Raw genomic sequence first — 25,186 nt, 5'->3', positions numbered from 1 at the left:
AAACCATTAATGTTGCAATTTTCAATTCAGTCTTCTTAATAATTTCTGGTTGTATGCATGAAAACTTTGCTAATGAAAGACATGGCCATTGCCTTAAGGAAGTATAATAGCTGAAGAAACTAAACACAGTGGTGAATAAAATCCATTGCTAATATCCATCTAGGAATTTAGCAAAACTAGAAATTGATTAAAATTCCACATTAAACAAGTGTACAACTTCAAAGTGAGAGAACTGATTAAAGAAAGAAAGCTCATTCTTAATACCTGGCATACAAGATTCTAGGTTTTAAAACTATCTGCATTTAGCTATACTATCTCATAGACATAATCGTAATGCTCAAATTACTCTCAAGGATGAACACTATGACCAGATATCAAGCTATTAATGTGAATATTTGTGACTTTCAAGCTGATTTATATAGCTTACATGACCCTAACTATTCAGAGTTTGCATTTCAGGCCTTGTTACTTTGGTCCAAGTATTTGCTATTAATAATACTGATTTAGAATTTTGGAGCACAGTATTATTTTAAAATTGTTTGTGTATCTATGAATATGTGCATGCATGTATTTGTGTAAATTTTAGCTTTATTTTTGCAAATGTATGAGTAATTTATATAATCATGACTATTTTGCATTTGTGAGTATTTAAAATAATCCAGCATGATTAGGTTGTGTGCTTTCTTTATAAATCAAAACAATTGGGGTTTTTCTATATTAAGAAGCAGCAAAACTCCCTGCCATAATACTAACATTTGTCATTTTTTTGAAAGGTTTACTTATTTATTTGAGAGGCAGAGTTACTGACAGAAAGAGGGAGAGACAGAGAGGGTCGTCCATCTACTAGTTCACTCCCCAAATGGCTGCAATGGCTGGAGCTGGGCTAATCCAAAGCCAGGAACCAGGAGCTTGGGGCTTCTTCCTTGTCTCCCACGTGGGTGAAGGGGCCAAAGCACTTGGGCCATCTTTTACTGCTTTCCCAGACCATAGTAGGGAGCTGGATTCGAAGGGGAGTAGCTGGGACTCTAACAGCCACACGCAGAGGCTGAAGCTATATGCTGCAGCACCATCCCTCCCACCACCATTTGTCACTATTCTAAGTACTTTTCAAATATCATCTCATTTGTTTTCACAGTTGTGTGATGTAGGAACTGACTCACAGAGTAGTAAATTACTTATTTAAGGACTACACTAGCTAGTAACTACTTGAGCTAGGATTTAAATCCAAGCAATCTAACTACAGATCTCATATTCTTTTTTATTTTTTTTGACAGAGTTAGACAGTGAGAGAGACAGAGAGAAAGGTCTTCCTTCCGTTGGTTCACCCCCCAAATGGCCACCACGGCTGGAAATATGCTGATCCGAAGCCAGGAGCCAGATGCTTTCTCCTGGTCTCCCATGTGGGTGCAGGGGCCCAAGCACTTGGGCCATCCTTCACTGCCTTCCCGGGCCACAGCAGAGAGCTGGACTGGAAGAGGAGCAACCAGGACTAGAACCTGGGGCCCATATGGGATGCCAGCGCTGCAGGCGAAGGATTAGCCAAGTGAGCTACAGTGTCGGCCTCCAGATCTCATATTCTTAACCACAATGCTCTTCTACTTATAGTAACTGAGAAGGCCCAAGGCTGGGAATGGCTTCCATAATGTGCATGAAAGAAATTCTGGAAAGGTGTGCTTGAATATGTAAGAGACACTGACCGCAATCTCCAAGTAACATAAATACAACCAACTATCCACATCTGAACTTTTGGAAAGAGCATACTCAATTTGTACAACTCACTATTCCTTAATTTCATTCACTCATTTATTCAGCAAAGCTGGTCCTTAATGCCTTTGTACTTTGCTTTTATCATTAATGGCTGTCAGCTGTGGTATTACGCACTGCCATCCAATATTGCAGCCCACACTTGTCCATACACAAACTGTTTCAAGGTTTAACATGTTTCAAGGCATTATATAATGTAATTTTTGTTATAATTTCATATAAACACAGGGCACTATAATAAGATAATATTTTCATAAAGAAAAATAAACCTCAATTGTTTTCTATCTATAAAAGGAAAAACAAACCCAGACAGAATAATAAGCTAGCCCAGTAAAAAAATAAGCTTAAATGGAAGTTTGCCAATTGAATTATCTTCACTAAATAAAACAAAATTTTCCATATGGGCCAATAGCATTTAAATGCACAAAGAAATGTATATATATATATATATATATATATATTCAGAATATATGTATATATTCTGAAAATATAAGTGTCAAAGTTCTAAAGAAGAGTCAGCAGTAATAAAATATATTCTTAGATTGATAATGGTAAAAATTATATATGAGGATGCACTATCTAAAATGGCTATTATACAAAATGGATGAATATCAGAAGAAAACCAATTCCATTTGTTTAGAGATGTTCAAAGTGAGGTTTATTTGTGGCCCTTAATTATGATATTTGAAATGAATTTATTTTAATTGTACTGAGTTAAAAGTTCCTTGTAGTTATTCTAAATAACTGTACATAAATTAAAAGCTCTACAACCAGTGTCAACTTTTAAAGCATTGCAAAAACAAAATAAAAAAGAGCAAACAATTTTATAAAGATACCCCATAGGAAAAAACAAAATTGTGTCAGCAAATTAAGTCTCTGATTGGGAATTCCATATACCATACTGGAGTGCCTGGGATTGAATCTCGCCTCTGCTTCCAAAGGAGCTTCCTGCTAATGCACACCCTTTGGGTAGCAGATGATGATTCAATTACTTGAATGATGATTCAATTACCCATGTGAGAGACCCCAAATGGAGTTTTTGACTCCTGCCTCCAGCCTGAACTAGCTCTGGTTGTCCTGGGCACTTGGGAAGTGGGCTAGAAAATGGAAGCGCTCTCTCTCTCTCTCTCTCTCTCTCTCTCTCTCTCTCTCCCCACCCCCGCCCCGACCCCTGACTTGCAAAACACCAAAAACAAATAAATTTTAAAAAGTTATATCATCTAAAAACCAAGTCTTTCGATTTAATTCATGTCAAAGAAAATCATGCTTCCTGTACACATTTGGAAATATTGTTATAGTAGGACGGCAAGCAGATCTATCTTTTACTTCATCATTAAAATGTTCAATTGAATACACCTGGGTTTTATTTTTAAAGCATATCAAATAAGATGCACATTTTAAAAAAATTCGACATGACACTGGAATTTATGAAAAGGCACAAACTATAGCTCAGTTCATAATGTAATACACGCAAAAAATATACACATGGTTAAGAGGAAGAACTCTAAAATCACACTGTCAGAGTTCAAACCAGGCCCTGACATTCACTAGTTGCAGCATTTTAGGAAAGTCACTTCGACTTTTTAAACTCCAACTTTCTGATGTTTTAAAATTAAAGAAATAAAAGCATCATCCCCATACTTGTTAGTATTAAATATAATGGAAGCAAAGTGGCTATCAGCATTATAACACATAATAAATATGCAAATAATGTGAACTAATATTATCAGTATTATTGATATACACAGCATGGGTGGCAAGAAGAAATATTTGACCTATATTACTTCAAAAATAGCTCAAATGACTCCTTAATAAATAGAAAGAATGGAATTAAATATTCTTTATTAGTTTCCAACTTAAAGACTAGTTCTTCTTTCAGTAAAGATTGATCAAGAGATTAGTCAACGATGCTAGAGGTTTGAGAAATAAGATTGATAAAATCCATGGACTTAAAATTCATCCTCAAAATTCCTTGTTGTAGGAGACACAACAGGCCAGTCCACTGCAGTGGCTTTCAATGTGGTAAGCCTGGGCTTCAGCAGAAGTCAGCTTGTGAAGAGCCCTGGCAGCTCTGCCAAGAGTTGGATCACTGGAAATGGACCTGCCCTGGAATCGAAGGATGCCCAGGTCAGAGCCACAGATCTTATTGGCTCTAAGCTGAAAAGCCCTTCACTCAGCCCAACTTCCAAAGTGACCACTGCAGTTGAGGGGACAGCCAAGTAGGGTCAGCAACATTGCAGGCAGAACTGTAAATTTCTTGTTAGAGATGCCCCCTGCCTTTACCTGGCCAGCTCTCCTCCCAGGCCAGCCAAGTAATGAAAGTCAACAGAGTGCCTTCCCCTAGGAGGTTCACACCTCCCTTAGGATATACCCCATGTGAAGAGATAGATAGGTCTGGGCCTCTGAATTTACAAGGCCTAAAGCCCACCAGATTATTATCAAGCCCCTTCTATCAGGTTCTATTTGCCTCTTAATCAGAAAACTTAATTGTAGCTTAGACAGCACCTTTCTTAGCTCCTCTAATAATGACTCTGTCCTTTGTTCTAGGCCCTGTCTAGTGCACTTGGGCCTCATTCCTTTGTAATCATAACCTCTACTCTACCACCAATGGCTCTACTCCCAACCTGTGTGTACTGATGGTCCTCTTCCCCACTTAATGCTGTATAATTGTTCAGACCTGGTTAAGGCCACTCTTAGGATCATTGGTTACTATCCTCAACCTGTCTTTTATGACCTTGTCTAAATATGATCAGAGTCGGGGAACTTGGAAGGCTTCCATAGCCTTGGCAACTCATGACGACAGCCTAGGGTGGTTACTGGCGCCATAAACTAGAGTGTCAATTTGTTGGGTCAACAACAGGAGCCACTGTGCGCTTGCTCCTGATGTGGGATCTCTGTCTTTAATGTACTGTACATTTTGATTTAATGCTATAACTAGTACTCAAACAGTATGTTTCACTTTGTGTTTCTATGTGGGTGCAAACTGTTGAAGTATTTATACTAAATTGATCTTCTGTATATAAATAGAATTGAAAATGAATCTTGATGTGAATGGAAAGGGAGAGGGAGCGGGAGAGGGGAGGGTTGTGGGTGGGAGGGAAATTATGGGAAGGGGAAGCCATTGTAATCCATAAGCTGTATACTGGAAATTTATATTCATTAAATAAAAGTTAAAAAAATTCCTTGTTGTGTTCTGTTATTTTATTACCATGTAGTTATCTGCAACTGAGTTCTGTAAGCTTAAGAGAAGCTTGAGTCATATACACTTTACAAATAACTTGAATTTGGCCGGTGCCGTGGCTCAATGGGCTAATCCTCCACCTTGCGGCGCCAGCACACCGGGTTCTAGTCCCGGTCGGGGCGCCGGATTCTGTCCTGATTGCCCCTCTTCCAGGCCAGCTCTCTGCTATGGCCCGGGAAGGCAGTGGAGGATGGCCCAAGTCCTTGGGTTCTGCACCCGCATGGGAGACCAGGAGAAGCACCTGGCTCCTGGCTTCGGATCAGCGCGGTGCGCTGGCCGCAGCGCACCGGCCACGGCGGCCATTGGAGGGTGAACCAAGGGCAAAAGGAAGACCTTTCTGTCTGTCTCTCTCTCACTGTCCACTCTGCCTGTCAAAAATAAAAAAAAAATTAAAAAATAACTTTAATTTGTCTAACGTGAAGTTTTCACATACTACATAGTTTTAGAGTTAATTTTCATAAAACTTTTATTTGTATACTATTTTACTTGAAGTATTTCCTATATTATGTATGATATTTATGGCTATGTTTATTATAGGAAAAAATAACCCTTAATTTTCTTGATATTTTCTTCCATTATGATGATTTAGTGTTTAAACTAATATATAAGTAAGCTGTGTTGATTGAATAGTTAAGATATGCCTTAAAAATAATATGCAATATAACAGTGTCAGAGTAAAGATATTTTATGTCCCACCATGCCCAACTTTAAAAAAAAATGAAAAATATCCATCCCATCATCCACCCATATACAACTTTATGCACCTTTAAAATGATATTAACTTCAAGTGTTACAAATGATTGACTGAACTTCAAAATTTTTTTATCTTTTCATGAGGACTGTACAGATTTTACATTATTAAACAGCACTTCAGAATCTATTTACATTATAAAATCACACAGCAAACCAGAAAATAAATGGAATATAAATAAATGAGTCTCAATCAATGACAGAATCAAATCTTTAAGAAAGAAGATTTATTGGGGCTGGCACATGGGGGCCAATTCGAGTCCGGGGTGGTCCACTTCTGATCCAGCTTTCTGCTTTGGCCTGAGAAGCAGTGGAAGATGGCCCAAGTCCTTGGGCCCCAGCACTGGCATGGGAGACCCAGAGAAATCTCCTGGCTCCAGGCTTCGGATTAGCCCAGCTTCAGCCATTGAGGTTATTTGGGGAGTGAACGAGTGCATGGAAAAGATTCTCTCTCTCTCTCTCTCTCTCTCTCTCTCTCTCTCTCTCTCTCTCTCTCTCCCCCCGTCCCTCTTTCTCCTTCTCTCTCCCTCTCCCTCTATCTCTGAAACTCTTTCAAATATTAGATTTATCTCCCACATGCGTACAGAGGCCATCCTTCACTGCTTTCCCAGCCATATTAGCAGAGAGCTGGATCAGAACTGGAACAACCAGGACCTGAACTGGCACCTACACGGGATGCCAGAGCTGCAGGCTGCAGCTTTAACTTGTTATGCCATAGCGATGGCCCCTAGAATTGAATCTTCAAACAGAGTAAACTAACTTGACCCAAGCTTTACTGTTATCAGGAAGGCAAATAAGCCAGCAACATAGTCACTTGTGCTTACAAATTCATATCTTTGTTTTTTCAAGCTCTGAAATCCTTCTAGACGTTTATATGATCTAAAACAACTTTTGCTTTGTAGTAGGAATAGCAAATTTATGACATTTGTCTTTCTCAACCTCATTCTTATGTAGGTATAATTAAATGATCACAGAATTATTTCTTTTTAAGCTAGAATTCATTCGGAATCCTTCTGACATACTGCTTTAAACAACCAGCAGCCACTAACCAATCAATGGACAGTAATAATTAATAACTATTTGCTATATTTTATTTAAAGTAAAATTATGTTCCTTAGTTTTGCAATCCAATCTTGTTGGCCATTGGTAGACTTTTCAGTTGTCTATGTAGCAAAACAGTTTTTTACATTCCCTATTAATGGTTGTACCAGCTAAATTTATTGTCATTATTTTACAGCTAGCCTATAATATTAATATTTTCTCATGAATTGCCTCACTGTCCTGATTCATCTTAATCCCTTGCTCAAAACCATTCAATAGCTTTCCATCCTTTGCAAAATAAAACCTAAAACTTCAATTGGATCTTAATGTCTTTCATAATCTGGCTCCAAATACAATGACTCCCACATAGAAATCCTCTTTCCAAATAAACTAAACTATTCATATTTCTGTAAACATCCTCAATTTTCTCATGTCTGTGCCTTTGTTAATGCTTTCCTCACTCCCAAAATCTTCTTCATAATCTCCCCATTAAACTACTACCTTTTCTTCAACTATTAATTTCAGAGTTGCTTCCGTGACTCTCTTTTTGCTCATGTCTGCTTTATGTTGTACTTATTTCCTGACATATCTTGTTTCTCTACTAGTTTAAAAGGTAGTGGAGATTGGAGTGTATGCATAAATTCATCTCTGCAATCCCCTTGGCTCCTATTACTGATTCCGGAGCACAGTAAGCACTCACAGAAATGGAAGTCAAATGCAAACTAAAACTGAGTCATTGATTAACTGCATCTCAACCAGAGGCAGTCTCCACTTTTCCTTGTGTAATGTAAAAATACGTATGGATATTTTCCTTGATTATTACAAAAACTATAGAGCCTTTCTTGCATCTGATGCTAAGGAGTCAATATACTGAACATTCTGCATTGTTTGGGATCATCCATCAGAAACAATTTTGCCCCACATCTCTGATCACACAGTCCCCCTAGATTATCAATAACGTTGCTCCTGAGAAACATTGACTACATTCTTGAATATTCATAAATAGTATCTAACCAATCTTGATAGATAATTCTATGCAATTTTGCCATTCCAAAATCCTACAAGAAGTACAAAGTTACAACATGAGATGTGAATTTGTATACTGCACCAAAGTGACTTAAATGAGGAACAAATAACACTGAAGGAGCGGCACTGTGGCGCAGTGGGTAAAGCTGCTGCTTGCAGTGCTGGCATCCCATATGGCCACCAGTTCGAGACCTGGCTGCCCCACTTCTGATCCAGCTCTCTGCTGTGGCCTGTGAAGGCAGTAGAAGATGGCCCAAGTCCTTGGCCCCTGCACCCGTGTGGGAGACGCAGAAGAAGCTCCTGGCTCCTGGCTTTGGATTGGCACAGCTCCAGCCGTTGTGGCCAACTAGGGAGTGATCTGGTGGATGGAAGACCTCTCTCTCTCCCTCTCTTTCTCTCTCTGTGTAACTCTGACTTTCAAATAAATAAATTAATTTTAAAAAATGAAAAACACCAAAATAAAATAGTACTCTGCCTGCTAAGAGATAGAGCCTGATGTGAGACTGCACTCTCTCTGGAGGAAGTGGTCCCTTTTTCTCCACATAAAACTGCAGTCAATTGTCCAAGCAGTGCTCCCAAGGGGACTATGTGTGCACAGAAGATGCACATTATTTCTAATTTTCTGCCTAGATGAAGCATATTGTAATTCATACAGAAATGCCCCTCAACTAACAGGACTCTGAAAAAAGAAGCCTTTCTCCAAAACTGAGCAGCTGATGCTGCAATTAAAACTCATCATATGTATCTTTTACCTGTTAACTGTTAATTTTATTTTCATCTGTGCATGCTTTATCTACCCAGCTCATATACACTATGACTAGTTTGTAATTTATACACTTCACATTATTCCTGACAGAACACAGCATGTACATAATTATTTAATAAATATCTGTTTAATGAATACACTATGGTTAAACTTATGCCACAGACCAGAATAGGAATGTGGATTTGGAAAGTCAATTATCACACGTTGAGTAACTGCAAATTCATCAAAAGATTCACTTTTAGAGGCCAACATTGTGGTGCAGTGGGTGCCCTGGGAGACCAGGATGGAGTTCCAAGTTCCGAGCTTCAGCATGGCCCAGGCCCCAGCCAATGTGACCACTGGGAAGTGAACCAGCAGATGGAAGATATCTCTCTCTCTCTCTCTCTCTCTCTCTCTCTCTCTCTCTCTCTCTCCTTTCTCTCTCCTTTTTCTCTCTGTCACTTTGCCTTTCAAGCCTTTAAAATAAATAAATAAATATTTTAAAATATTTAGATTTACTTTCAGTTTACTGAATTTTTTTTTAAAAAGTATTTTAAATCTTGTATAAGGTAATGCAAGAGTTCTTTCTAAACTAAACGAACTTCAAGTCTTCTCTATTTGGCACATGACTAATTGGAACCAAATACTGTAAAAATGTTCCATATCTCCAAGTTTCTTTATGGTGAAAACACTTAACATTGTGTCTTCTTGGGTATTCTTAAATTGAGATTAATTATGTTAAATGAAGTAAATCAAGCACAGAAAGAGAATCAAATTATCTCATTCAGGTCTTTCTTTTTTCCATGGTATCTTGGCTTTCCATGCCTACAATACTCTCATGGGCTCTTCCGCCAGATCCGAATGCCTTAAGGGCTGATTCTGAGGCCAGAGTGTTGTTTAGGACATCTGCCATTCTATGAGTCTGCTGTGTATCCTGCTTCTCATGTTGGATCCTTCTCTCCCTTTTTGATTAGCAGACACTTGTCTTGTTTGTGTGATCCCTTTGACTCTTAGACCTACCAGAGCCATAAATTGTGAGCTGAAATTGATCACTTGGACTAGTGAGATGGCATTGGTACATGCCACCTTGATGGGATTGTGTTGGAATCCCCTGGCACATTTCTAACTCCACCATTTGCGGCAAGTCCGATTGAGCATGTCCCAAATTGTACATCTCCTCCCTCTCTTTTTCCACTCTTAAATTTAACAGGGATCACTTTTCAGTTAAAATTTAAACACCTAAGAATAATTGTGTGTTAATTACGGAGTTCAACCACTAGTACTAGAACAACAACAACAACAACAAATACTAAAAAGGATAAAGTATTACATTGTAAATCTAGAGTCAGGACAAGAGCTGATCAGGTCATTGTTTCTTATAGTGTCCATTTCACTTAACAGGTTTCCCCTTTGATGCTCAGTTGTCACCGATCAGGGAAAACAAATGATATTTGTCTCTTTGGGACTGGCTTAATTCACTCAGCATGATGTTTTCCAGATTTCTCCATCTTGTTGCAAATGACTGGGTTTCGTTGTTTCTTACTGCTGTATAGTATTCTATGGAGTACATGTCCCATAATTTTTTATCCAGTTTACTGTTGATGGGCATTTGGGTTGGTTCCAGGTCTTAGCTATTGTGAATTCAGCTGCAATAAACATTAATGTGCAGATGGCTTTTTTATTAGCCACATTAATTTCCTTTGGGTAAATTCCAAGGAGTGGGATGGCTGGGTTGTATGGTAGGGTTATGTTCAGGTTTCTGAGGAATCTCCAGACAGACTTCCATAGTGGCTTAACCAGTTTGCATTCCCACCAACAGTGGGTTAGTGTCCCTTTTTCCCCACATCCTCTCCAGCATCTGCTGTTGGTAGATTTCTGGATGTGAGCCATTCTCACCGGGGTGAGATGGAACCTCATTGTGGTTTTGATTTGCATTTCTCTGATGGCTAGTGATCTTGCACATTTTTTCATGTGTCTGTTGGCCATTTGGATTTCCTCTTTCGAAAAATGCCATCTCACTAGTCCAAGTGATCAGTTTCAGCTCACAATTGATGGCTCTGATAGGTCTAAGAGTCAAAGGGATCACACAAACAAGACAAGTGTCTGCTAATACTAACTGATAGAATCAAAAAGGGAGAGAAGAATCCAACATGGGAAGCGGGATACACAGCAGACTCATAGAATGGCAGATGTCCTAAACAACACTCTGGCCTCAGAATCAGCCCTTAAGGCATTCGGATCTGGCGGAAGAGCCCATGAGAGTATTGTAGGCATGGAAAGCCAAGATATCATGGGAAAAAAAAAGACCTAAATGAAAGATCTCGGTGAGTGAGATCCCAGTGGAAAGAACGGGGCCATCAAAGAAGGAAGTACCTTTCTCCGAAGGGAGGAGAGCACTTCCACTTTGACTATGACCCTATCGGAATAAGATCAAAGTCACCGAACTCTAAAGGCTTCCATAGCCCTGACAACTCATGACTAGAGCCTAGGGAGATTACTGACGCCATGAACAGGAGTGTTAAATTGTTAAGTCAGCAACAGGAGTCACTGTGTACCTACACCCCATGTGGGATCTGTCCTTAATGTGTTCTCTTGTGAAGTGATGCTATAACTAGTACTGAAACAGTATTTTTATACTTTGTGTTTCTGTGTGGGTACAAACTGATGAGGTCTTTACTAGTTATATACTGAATTGATCTTCTGTATATAAAGATAATTGGAAAGGAAAAATAAAAACCTGGTGTTAAATTGGAAATGGCATAGAAAATTAATTAATTTTTAAAAAATATTATATAGGATCTCTGTCTTTAATGTGCTGTACACTGTTATTTAATGCTATAACTAGTACTCCAAAGGTAGTTTTTTCACTTTGTGTTGCTATATGGGGCAAACTGTTGAAAACTTTACCTAATATATACTAAACTGATCTTCTGTATATAAAGAGAATTGAAAATGAATCTTGATGTGAATGGAAGGGGAGAGTGAGCGGGAAAGGGGAGGGTTGCGGGCGGGAGGGAAGTTACGGGAGGGGGGAAGCCATTGTAACCCATAAGCTGTTTTGGAAATTTATACTCATTAAATAAAAGTTTAATAAATGAAAAAAAAGCCAAAATGTGAGAAAATGTAATGTTTTGATTATATAAGTGAGAATGCACATTATTCAAATTTTAAAATAGAAGTATTTTCAAACCATCTTTATAATAGTCACCTCTTTATAGTAATCACATCTTTATAGTAATCACAGCAGTAAACATATCCCAGTGAAGGAATGAAGAGCACAGTATGTAATGGGCCATGCAACAAAACTTCCCTTTTATAGTGTGTAAATAACTAATTTCTGAAACTAATAAGAGTAAATACCACTTAACTATGATAAATAACCTGAGATTACTCATCCCTGAACTATTTATTATGCTTCCTTTTAAGTGATTATAATGTTCTGTACATAGTATTAATATGATAGTAAAAAGGAAAGTATTACACAAATGCATTCATGTGAATTATTTTATCAACTTGTGTTTAAATGTAAGAATAAAGTTAAAAGACACAAAAGCATCCAAACTAATTGTTTAGGTGCAATTCAAGGAATAAGCAGCAATTTTCCTTGAGCATACAGTTTATATTTGAAGTTCAGCTCTTTGAGAATGAATAGAAATGAAATAATTTTTGTAGTTGGACAGAAGCTTATCAAACCTGAATGCACAGTGTATGAATGACTAGACCAGAGTGTTCCATCTCTGATCAGGGCATTTTCCATTACATAGTATCCCACTATAACTAGTGTTATTAAGATAGGCACAAAAACTTCAATAAGCTTTCACAAGCTTCCAGACATTTGATAAATTAAAAATGAACATCTGGTAAAAAATCCCTTTCAAAAGATATAGAACCAAAGGAGAATATATTTACTAACTAAATAAGGAATTAGTTCCATCATGTCTACCCTTTAGTATCTGGGAAGTACCCCTACCAGCAACAAAATCAGCAGGCTTTTTCCTCCCAGTAATCTAAGACTTGTCCCATTCCTGGGCTATTATATTGGCAGAGCAAATCCTTGGTAGATCTTGTAGTAATATTTCCATCACATGCTACCTTCCTTCCTATGGAATTTCTACCTAATATTCAAGTTAAAAATAATTTTAAAAAACCGGAACAATTAATTTTTTTTTTTTTTGGACAGGCAGAGTGGATAGTGAGAGAGAGAGAGACAGAAACATCTTCCTTTTTGCTGTTGGTTCACCCTCCAATGGCCGCTGCGGCTGGCGCATCACGCTGATCCAAGGCCAGAAGCCAGGTGCTTCTCCTGGGCTCCAATGCGGGTGCAGGGCCCAAGGACTTGAGCCATCCTCCACTGCCTTCCCGGGCCATAGCAGAGAGCTGGCCTGGAAGAAGGGCAACCGGGATAGAATCCGGCACACCAACCAGGACTAGAACCTGGTGTGCCGGCGCCGCAAGGCGGAGGATTAGCCTGTTGAGCCACAGCACCGGCAGAACAATTAATTTTACAACTAATTTCAAACTAAACTGATTTTTCTTAGTCACTAATACTTATTCCTAGTAAATTGATAATTTATAATTCAAAACCTGTGATCTTTGATAAAAGTATGAGCGAATGAAACAAATTACTGAAATTATACACATCACACTTGACAACAGAATAACAGAATTCAAAATTATTCAGAAAAATAATTTATGTCCTTTATACCACCATTACCATAATTTCTTCTTCTCTAGGGTTCTTCTAGGTAATAAATAATAAAAACAGATACTGTAAAGTTATACATTATGATGAGCTTATGTTTCCTAAAATAATAAATCATTTGTTATGGAACACAAAAATGTTGTGCTTATCCGAAGAAATTTAAGCACTTACGAGATTTAAGAGTAAATATTTAAAAAATTATTTTACAAATAAAAATTTTGTACAGATTGTATATAATCACTTTTGATGGTCAATCTATAGAAAATCCGAGTCTTTATAAGTTTTGTCTTGTCCAAACTTCCAGATGCACCTTACAGTGTTTCCCCTAAGTTTAAAAAACATTTATCAGTCTATCACTGCACAGTATTTTTTTTAAAGATTTATTCATTTATTCGAAAGTCAGAGCTACAGAGAGAGAGAAGGAAAGACAGAGAGAAAGAAAGGTCTTCCATCTGTTGGTTCACTCTCCAGCTGGCTGCAACAGCCAGAGCTGTGCCAATCGCCAATCTGAAGCCAGGAGCCAGGAGTCTTCTCCAGGTCTCCCACCAGGATTCAGGGGCCCAAGGACCTGGGCCATCTTCCACTGTCCTCCCAGGCCATAGCAGAGAGCTGGATCAGAAGCAGAGCAGCCAGGAACTGAACTGGCACCCATATGGGATGCGGGCACTGCAGGTGGTGGCTTCACCTGCCATGCCACGGAGCCAGCCCCCACACAGAATTTCACAATAAAATACTTAACCTGTACTTAGTGTCATATATATATATATATATATATTTCAGTTTTGCTATGAATCTGAAACTACTCTAAAAATGAAGCTTCAAAACAAACCATGACATATACCATATATATGAGATATATATATATTTTTTTTTCTTAGAGAGAGAGAGAGAGAGACAGGAAGTGCTATATTTCAGTTAACATAAAATATTCAATTTCTGTTTTCATTTCCTTAAAAATTTCTTATTTTATGATTCAATTTCTACTTTATATGTAGTTATCAGGCACTTAGGAAATACAAAATTTAAGGTTAACTCATGCTCTCATAGCTATATATACAAATACATGAATACATGTGGGGTCCAAGTATTCTTGCCCCTTAGAACCTGAGGAAAAGCCAGCCTCTGCCCTATGAGTGGCAGCCAGAAGGAGGATTTTTTTTAAAAATTCCTGGAATTTTGCCTCTGAAACTCAAGGGTGGAGGCTAGTTGAAATTCTGCCCCTTTTAATACCTTAGCCTTTGACTAGAATGGCCAAGCCAGCTTGAATATAGCCTCAATCACCTGAGCTGATTTGGGGGAAAAGAGTGAGTCATATATCAAGACTCCCAGACTTTCAGTGTTCTGACCCAAATTCAGCAGATTTTCTGAATAAATATTTCTCTATTTGCTCTACAAAATTGGAATAATATATAGAGAAGTGTTTTAAAAGACATTTCTACAATTTTCACTAGCTACAGCTGTTCTCTATGTCTGTGAAGTTCCACACGCTCGCTTCCAGAAATGGAATTCGCATAATATTTTATATAGTAACAGGAAATAATTTTAGCCATGATTTTATGGATGTGTGAATATTCACTTATATTCTTATAAATACAATTATTTGTGAATACAAATATTCTCTTATGTAAATAACCTGTAATGCAAATTTTTATTTCAGTCAACCAGTTAAGCCTACTCAAGAGTTTTGCCCTTGGACATATTTTATCTATTTCTCCAACAGATATTTTGACTTTTAGCTCAGATACAAATAAAAGCAATTTTGGAAACAATGCAACTAAATACACTGCATGGGTCTCTAACTCTGAAATTTAGCAGAAAATCCATAATATAGTCAATGCTATCCTAACTGAAATTCTATAAAGTTTTTTGTGGTTTTCAACAAATTAATTCTAAAGTTAGAATGGTCAACAAAAACTAAATTACACTTAGAAGAAATAAGCTGTGGCACAATAAGGCTTCTATAGATAATGATAATGTACTATGTTTCAAAAACGTCATAGAAAAGTTTTTGAATGTTTTCACCTCAAAGAAATGACAGTTTTAGGATATTAATATTAATTAATATGAAAATTACACAATGTATATATGTATCAAAATATATGGTACCCCATAAAGATTCAAAGGTGAAATATTTATATTCACACATACACATATTCATAGGTACAATATTTATGAGTTAATTTATATATATATATATATATACACACATATGTGTGGAGAGAGAGAGAAAGAGAGAGAGAGAGAGGATTACTTCAAAATATTCATGGAAAATGCAAATAAATATAATGCCAGCACACAATACAATAAATTTCCCTCTTTTTAAACTTTTATTTAATAAATATAAATTTCCAAAGTACAGCTTTTGGATTATAGTCGCTTTTTCCCCCCATAACCTTCCTCTCACCCGCAACCATCCCATCTCCCACTCCCTCTCCCATCCCATTCACATCAAGATTCATTTTCAATTCTCTTTATATACAGAAGATCAGTTTAGTATATACCAAGTAAAAATTTCAATGGTTTGTACCCACACAGAAACACAGAGTGTAAAGTACTGTTTGAGTACTAGTTATACTGTTAATTCGCATAGTACAACACATTAAGGACAGAGATCCTACATGGGGAGTAAGTGCACAGTGACTCCTGTTGTAGATTTAACAAGTGACACTCTTATTTGTGGATCAGTAATCACCCTAGGCTCTTGTCATGAGTTGCCAAGGCTAAGGAAGCCTTTTCAATTCTACAACTCAATAAATTTCCCTCTTAACACTGCTTTTACTGATGTGATGTGTTGTGTTTTCATTTTCATAGTTCAAGAAAATGTTTTATTTCCTTTTCAATTTTTTCTATGATCCATTGATCTGATATTCAGTTGCATGTTGTTTAATTTTTATATATTTGTAAACGTCCTATTATTGTTGATTTCTGTTTTATTCTTTTGTGGTTTCAAAAGAAAAATGGTATGATTTCAGTCTCTATATTTTCTGAGACTTGGTTTGTGGCCTAATATATGAGCTTTCAAAAAAAATTTCCAGATGCTGATGAGAAGAATGTGCATTCTTTTTTTTTTTTTTTTTTGACAGGCAGAGTGGACAGTGAGAGAGAGACAGAAAGGTCTTCCTTTTGCCGTTGGTTCACTCCCCAAGTGGCCGCTACAGCCAGCACGTTGTGGCTGGCGCACTGCGCTGATCCGAGGGCAGGAGCCAGGTGCTTCTCCTGGTCCCCCATGGGGTGCAGGGCCCAAGGACTTGGGCCATCCTCCACTGCACTCCCAGGCCACAGCAGGGAGCTGGACTGGAAGAGGAGCAACCAGGACAGAATCCGGCCTGACTGGGACTAGAACCCAGTGTGCCGGCGCTGCAGGCAGAGGATTAGCTTATTGAGCTGTGGCGCCGGCCCAGAATGTACATTCTGTAACTGTTAGGTGAAATATTCTGTATATGTATGTTAGACCATTTGCTCAATAGTGTGGCTCACTGTGATGTATCTTTTTTGATTTTTTTATCTGGATGATCTGTACGTTGATGACAGTGAGATGTTGGAGTCCCCACTATTATTTAGGAATCTATTTCTCCCTTTAGTTCTAATAGTGTTTGTTGTATATATCTAGGTGGTATTGCGTTGGGTGCATATAGATTATGAATGTTATATCTTTCTGCTGAATCTATCCTTTTACCAATATACAATGTCCTAGTTTTTTTCCCCAGTTTTTTATTTAAAATTTGTTTTATTTGGAATGAGGATAACTATACTTCATTTTTGATTCCCGTTTACAGGATATGTATCTTTCCACCCCTTCTATCCCGTTATTTTCAGTCTATGTGTATCTCTATTCATAGAGTGAGTTGATTGTAAGCAGCATATAGTAGAGTGTTGGATTTTTAACCCATTCCGCCTACTTTAGCTGGGGAATTTAATCCATTTACCTTTGATGATTGTATTGAAAGATAAGAACTAACACCTGTCATTTTGTTGATAGGTATCTGCTCTATTAGTAAATTTGGTAGTGTCATGTGCTTTCATGATGTCTACTTCTAATATAGGACTCTTCAGAATTTATCATAAGCCTGGTCTGGTGCTGATAAATTCTCTGTTTTTGATTACCTGTTAATGTACTATGTATTTATCTATAAAAATCTATAATGTAAGATTGTGTATGGTTTCATAATACAGAAGTATCAAATATTTGAAGAGATATTTTTACACTTATTGTACAATACACAATGTATTTGTTTTGAAACATCACGTTATACCCCATATGAATGTAAATTTTATATATGTTAAAAATAAATAAAAATTTTAAAAATAATATGTATGAACTTGCTGAAAACTCAATAATAGCATAACAAACAATGCAATTAAAATGTTCAAGTACTTTGATAGCACCCTACCAAAAAAGAGGTACAGATATCAAATAAGCAAAGAAGACATGTTTCATATCATGTCATAGAGTAATGAACATTTAATGAGATACCACTATATATCTTCTAGAATGACTGAATTTTGAGCATTGACATCAAAATGCTGGTGAGGATGTAGAGAAGCAGGAAGACTAATTCGCTGCTGGTGAAGATGCAAAATGATACATTCACTTTGAAAGACAATTTGGTTATTTCTTTTAAAACCAAACATACTCTTACCATATATTCCAGCAACATGTTCCTTGTTTACTCAAATGAATTGAATATTTATGTCCATTATTCTCATTCAAAAACTTGCACAGGGGCCAGCATTGTGGTGCAGCAGGTTAAGACTCTGCACCAGTATCTCATATCAGAGTGCCAGTTCGAGTCCTGGCTACTCTGCTTCCAATCCAGCTTCCTACTAAAGTACTTGGGAAGACAACACAAAACGGCCCAAGTACCTGGGCCCCTGTCGCCCATATGGGATACCAGGGTGGAATTCCTGGCTCCTGGCTTCAGCCTGGACCAGAACCCAGGTTGAAGATATTTGGGGAGTTAACCAGTAGACAGAAAGTCTCTCTATCTCCCTCTGTTCTCTTTCACTTTCTGTTGTTCTTCCTTTTAAATAAATAAATAAATACGCAAATAAATAACTTTGAAATACCTGCATAGATATTTATAGCAGCTTTATTCCTAACTGCAAAAAATTTGAAGTAACATGATGTCCTTCCATAGGTGAATGGGTAAATAAACTGCGGTACATCCAGACAAAAGCATATTATTCAACACCATAAATAAATGAATTATCAAGCCATGAAAAAGCATGAAAGAAATGTAAATAAATATTACTAAGTGAAGGAAGACAATCTGAAATAGCTACATATTGTATTATTCCAACTATCTAGCATTCTGGAAAGGGCAAAAATCTGGAGAAAGTAATAAGATCAGTGGCTTCCAGAAATTGTGGATGGGGATAAGGTACAAATGTGTAAAGCATAGAGGAATTTTAGGATAGTGAATATGTTCATTTGATACTATAATGATGGATACATGTCATTATACATTTGTCAAAACACATAGAAATTATAACACAAAGAGTGGATACTAAAGTAGGCTATGATTGCTGAGAGATTCAGATATGTCAGTGTTTATCAATTGTAATATGTCACCTATGGTGGAAGATGCTGATAATAGAAGAGATTACTTACATATAAGGAATATGGGCACATGGAAAATCTCTGTATCTTTCAGTTTTGCTATGAATCTGAAACTGCTCTAAAAATGAAGCTTCAAAACAAACCATGACATATACCTTGCACAAATTGGGTTGGGATTTTAAATCATGGTACTAGAGCAATAGATCTATGGATGTGTCTTACTTAGATAGGAGTAAGATGTATTTAAAGTCAAAAATACACAAAGCAGAAGAGAAGGAAAGCATCATTCTTTTTTTAATGTAAAAAACGTGTCCAGAATTCCAATTTCTTTTTTTATTTTCTTTTTTCATTTTTTTTTTATTATTTGACAGGCAGAGTTTAGACAGTGAGAGAGAGAGACAGAGAGAAAGGTCTTCCTTCCATTGGTTCACCCCTCAAATGGCCACCACGGCCGGCGCGCTGCACCGATCGGAAGCCAGGAGCCGGGTACTTCTTCCTGGTCTCCCATGCGGGTGCAGGGACCCAAGCACTTGGGCCATCCTCCACTGCCTTCCCGGGCCACAGCAGAGAACTGGACCGGAAGAGGAGCAACCGGGACAGAATCCAGTGCCCCAACTGGGACTAGAACCCAGGGTGCCGGCGCCACAGGCAGAGGATTAGCCTAGTGAGCCACGGCACTGGCCCAGAATTCTAATTTCTAGAAATACGTCTTCTTGGGTAGAAGACTTACACTGTAGAAAAACAATTAACAAAATGACAAAAAAATAGTTGACAGGTATTAAATACTGAAAAATAAAATAAATAAACCAGGGTCATCATATGGTTTAAAATAATTAATGATCTAGCAGCCTTATATACACTATATTGGATTATGAAGCATCTGAGATTAAGTTTATTTTTTCCATGAAAATAAACTACACATGGAAAATAAAGCAGACACAAATGACTTTGTTATTGGCATATAAGTATACTCAGTGATATTAATCTCCTTTTTCATATTTTATTTTTATAATTTCAGGCCCTTGTGAAAATATATCTAGTGTGATAGTTCATTTTTGTGGGTCTCATTTTTATTCTCTTCCCATTGCTTCTGCTGACTTTCCAGAGGATTTCATTGTTTTTTTTAAATAAGAAAACTTTTATTTTAATAAATATCATTCAATTGAGGATTCCAGTCAGGGAATCAAATACCATATCTTATCAGAGTAACTACAGTTGTTGGACTTTACAAATTTCAAATTTTCAAAGAACTCCTTTAAACAACAAGTGTAGAAGCTCTTACATTTGTGGTCAGTTGTTTTTTAGGAGGATGACAATAAAATTCAAGGAGAAAATAATACTCTCCTTAACAGATGGTTTGGGCCAACTGGATCTTCATATGCAAATTTAAAAGGTAGATATATCTCTAGGTCACACCAAATATAATAATTAATTCACAGTGGATCAGGTACCTAAATATAAGGTCTAAGACTATAAAACTCTCAGACGAGAAGAGCAGTAATCTTTGTGACTTCCAATTAGGCAATAGTTTATTTATACATGACACCAAAAGCACAAACAATAAAAGGGAAAATAAATAAATTGCATGGGCTAAAATTTAAAAATGTTTCAATTCAGAGAATATCATCAAGAAAGTGAAAAGATAAGCCACAGAATGGGAAAAAATATTTGGAAGTTATTATCTGATGAGACACTCGTCTCCAGAGAAGGTAACATACTCAACAATGAAAAGACAAGTAATCCAATTTAAAGAATGTACAAAGAACCTGAATAGGCAGTGATCCACAGAAGATATATTAATGTTTGATAAGCACATGTCAAGAGGCCCAAATAGTGCCTAGGGAAATACAATTCAAGTTCATAAACAGATACCACTTCACAGATAACTGTATTTTAAAAAGTTGATAGTTAAAACACGTAAATAAAAAACTTTAACTATATCTGATTTAGTTAAATGTAGTTAATATTTAGTAAAATATTAGTATATTTCACAAAATGTAGAGAAATCAGATGAATTAAACTTTATTGACATATTCCCACATGCTAATATATTTTCCCAAGGACTTCCTGAGAATACATTTAGCAACTAGTCTTTATACCTCAATATTAATCAGAAGATTTTCCCCTATCACTATACCATCTAAAAAGTGGTAAGTGTATCTTCATTTTTCATACAAAGAGCAAAGTTTAATCAACTCAATTCATATTCATATTCTTATTTTCCAACTTACATTAACCCATTTTCTCCTCATCAAATTGACAATTCTTAGCTAAAAACAATTATTTTAAATAAAATTAAAGGCAAAACAGAATTATAAATTAATTCCCACAAAAGTAATACTCCTCTTCCAGATAACTCATGTCTAAGTGGTAATATTCATTGCCAGAGTTTTCAGTGTCATTCACTATTAACTTTATATTCATGAACAACCTACATCTAAACAAGGTCAATATCGCCCCTTGAAGCAAACCTGGCACAGAGGATAGAAAAGTATAGGGTACTGAAGATAACTGTCTTTAAAACAAAGCAATAAAGTAAATAACTCTTCCACTGATTGTATTATTGTCTTCCGTGTCTCCAAGACTGTTCCCCTATTGACCACACCAAATCCATATTTCTACTCTTCCTTTGGTGCTTCCTCATTATATTGATATTTTCTTTAAAATTTTGTTCCACCATTACAGCAACCAGACAATTTTCTAGTCAGATACCTGATCAAAATACCTTTTTCACTTTGTGAAAGTTGTCAAGATGTTACACAGATGAAATGAACATCATAGCCCTGACTAAGTTAACATGAAAATGGATACTGTATTTTTTTATTTTCTCTTTCTTTCATATATTTTAGGAACAGTCAGTATTCATAGGTCTGTATATACCTGTAGTCAACTATATGAATCTTCTTTTTTACATGTCAAGTATTTGATGGAAAATAATCTGTTTCTGAGAAAATGAAGCCAAATACATTTACTCCTTTGCAGTTAACTGCTTATTACCCATTAAAAATAAAATGCTCAATTTCAAAATATTGAATAGGGTGCATTTTTAAAAATTTATTTATTTGTTTATTTTTGACAGGCAGAGTTATACAGTAAGAGAGAGAGAGAGAGAGAGAAAAGAGAAATGTCTTCTTCCATTGGTTCACCCCCCAAATGGCCGCTATTCTGGTACACTATGCCTATCTAAAGCCAGGATCCAGGTGCTTCCTCCTGGTCTCCCATGCGGGTGCAGGGCTCAAGCACTTTGGGCCATCCTCCACTGCCTTCCCAGGCCACAGTAGAGAGCTGGACTGGAAGAGGAGCAACTGGGACAGAATCCAGTGCCCCAACCGGGACTTGAACCCAGGGTGCCGGCACCGCAGGTGGAGGATTAACCAAGTGAGCCACAGTGCCAGTCAAGGATGCAGTTTTAAAACTGGAATTCTAGGCCGGCACCGTGGCTTAACAGGCTAATCCTCTGCCTTGCGGCGCCGGCACACCTGGTTCTAGTCCCGGTTGGGGCGCCGGATTCTATCCCGGTTGCCCCTCTTCCAGGCCAGCTCTCTGCTATGGCCCGGGAAGGCAGTGGAGGTTGGCCCAAGTGCTTGGGCCCTGCACCCCATGGGAGACCAGGAGAAGCACCTGGCTCCTGCCATCGGATCAGCGCGGTGCGCCGGCCGCAGCGCGCTACCGCGGCGGCCACTGGAGGGTGAACCAACGGCAGAAGGAAGACCTTTCTCTCTGTCTCTCTCTCACTGTCCACTCTGCCTGTCAAAAAAAAAACAAAACAAACAACTGGAATTCTAGCTGGTTAAGTTAAAATACTAAATGTTCCTAAAATGTATGTCCTTTAGTCACAACATTCAAGTGTGCATTAGATATATTTTTGTCCATTATGAGTCCTCAGTTCTAATTTCTCTGAATATAACCAAACCAATTCTATTAGATTCAGTGTAACTAAGTGCAATTTTAATTACCTGTTTATAAAGCTTTTTTTCTGACAATTTGAAATTGGCTTATTCATGAAGGATTTTTTCATACATTGAAGCAAAATACTGATAAATTATATGTAATCCTTTTCTTCTTTCATTGTTACTAAGAAATAGGTTCCATGACTCACAAAGATACATAAGTGATCACTTTGTTCCATGTTCTAAACAAAGGGATATCTTACAAAATGGACATTCCTAGGATCTGAATATTTTTATAAGATTTTACAAAATTTTCTCTTCTCTGAAGACCTACAACATATAGCATATTGCCACCTTTTAGTGACCATCCTAGTATTGTCACAGAGATATTGCAAGAGAGTCAAAAGACAATATTATATATTATATATATAATATTATATATTATATTATATATTAAATATTGTTGAAATTTGGCATTACCATAGTAAAACACACACACACCAAAAAAATGGAAAATTAATACAAAAAACATCTGAAATGATAAATAATTCAAGTGTGGAAACTGGAAATGAGAATGAGAACTGATGATAGTAAATTTGAGAGTAATTGACACATATTTGGTAAAAACATACACTGCAGAATCAGTGGTGTTGGGAAAACTGGATGTCAATGTGTTAAAGATTAAATTTGACTACCCTCTACCTCTATCCCTGTACAAAATTTAACTACAAATGGATTAAAAACCCAAATGTGCAGTCTGACACAATGAAAATGTCAGAATAAAACAGAGAAAATACTTGAAATCATTGAAATAGGTATCAATTTTTTATTAAAGTCCTCAAAAGCATAGGCAACAAAGCAAAAATGGACACATGGGATTATATCATACTAAAAAGCTTCTTTACAGCAAAAGGAACAATAAAAAGCATTAAGAGCCAACTGACAGAATGGTAAAAATATGTATAAGTATGTATAAGTTATGCATATTAGAGAGGATTAATATCCAAAATATACAAAGAACTAGAAAAACTCAAAAATGAGAAAACAAAAATTAATTCAGGGAATTGTTAGTGGATCAGAATGGATATTACTTAGAAGAAATACAAATTGCCATCAAATACATGACAGAATGTGCAGTACCATTAATTATCAGGGGACTACAAATCAAAACCACAGTGAGACATCATCTCATTAGAGTTAGAAAGGCCACTATCAAAAAGAAAAATAATGGAGATCAAGATGGCTGAATAAGAGGACATTCATTCACTTCAGGCACAGAAATATATTAGAACAAGAAAAGAAGTACCACATTTCCAGGTCATTGACTGCAGAAAAACTTGAGTAAAGAAGTGACACAAAATTCAATGGCCTGTGTATACACAAACAATACCACAGCTGGGAAAGAACTCATAAGATCAGTACCACTCACAATAGCTACTAAAAATGTAAATAACTTGGGAGAAATTTAACCAAGGATGTAAAAATCTCTATAGTGAAAATTAAAGAAAAAAATAAGGAAAAAATAGAAGAATATCCCTCAAAATGGAAAAATCTTCAATGTCCATGTATTAGGAGAATTAATATCATCAAAATGTTCATACCATCCAAGGCAATTTACAGATTCAATGTTATCACAATCAAAATACCAAAGACAATTTCAGATCTGGAAAAAAATGACCCTAAAATTCTTCTGGAATCACAAAAGATACCAAACAGCTAAGCAAGTCTATGCAACAAAGATAATGCTGGAGGCATCACAATAAGAGATTCCAAGACATGTATTACATGATAGTTATAATCAAAACAGCTTGGTACTTGCACAAGAATAGAAATGCTGAATAATGGAACACAGCAGAGACCCCAGAAATTAATCCAAGCAGCTACAACTAACTAATCTTTGGAAAACGAGAGTCTCTTCAATAAATGTGTTGGGAAAATTGTATCTCTTGTGCAGAAGTGTGAAACAAGACCCCTTTCTTACACCTATATAAAAATCAACTCACAATGGATAAGGATATAATTACTAAGGGAAAATATAGGGGGAAACACTTCAAGACAATGGCATAGGCAAAGATTTCTTGGATAAGACCCTAGAAACACAGGCAATAATGGCACATATAGACAAACAAGATTATATCAAGTTAAGAAGCTTCTGCACTGCAAATTAAAGACTCAGCAACATAAAGAGGCAACAAACAGAATGGAAGAAAATCTTTCTAAATTATTCAATTATAAAAAATTAATACCCAGAATGTATAGAGAACTCAAGAAATTCAACAACAAATAAACATTCTAGTAAAAATTGGGCTAAGGACATGAACAGGTATTTTTTAAGCATGAAATACAAATGGTCAGACACGTGAAAAAAATGCTTAGGATCACTAGCCATCAGGGAAATGCAAATAAAAACCACAATGAAGTTTTACCTAACCCCAGTTAGAATGGTTATGATTGAAAAATAAAAAAA

At 36.8% G+C, this 25,186-nt stretch overlaps 1 protein-coding gene across 1 annotated transcript in view; it reads right to left on the bottom strand.

Annotated features, from left to right (window-relative positions):
* The window catches only part of LOC133752666 (uncharacterized), a 381,981-nt gene extending 380,222 nt beyond the window's left edge, over positions 1-1,759 (bottom strand). Inside the window, exon 1 of the mRNA XM_062183055.1 lies at positions 1,726-1,759. Within this exon, the coding sequence (XP_062039039.1) occupies positions 1,726-1,759 (34 nt within the window). The remainder of the gene's footprint in view (positions 1-1,725) is intronic.
* Positions 1,760-25,186: the final 23,427 nt, after the last annotated feature.

This window comes from Lepus europaeus, chromosome X, assembly GCF_033115175.1.
Source record: "Lepus europaeus isolate LE1 chromosome X, mLepTim1.pri, whole genome shotgun sequence".
Lineage (NCBI taxonomy): Eukaryota > Metazoa > Chordata > Mammalia > Lagomorpha > Leporidae > Lepus > Lepus europaeus.
This window is presented reverse-complemented; position numbering and strand designations above follow the sequence as displayed.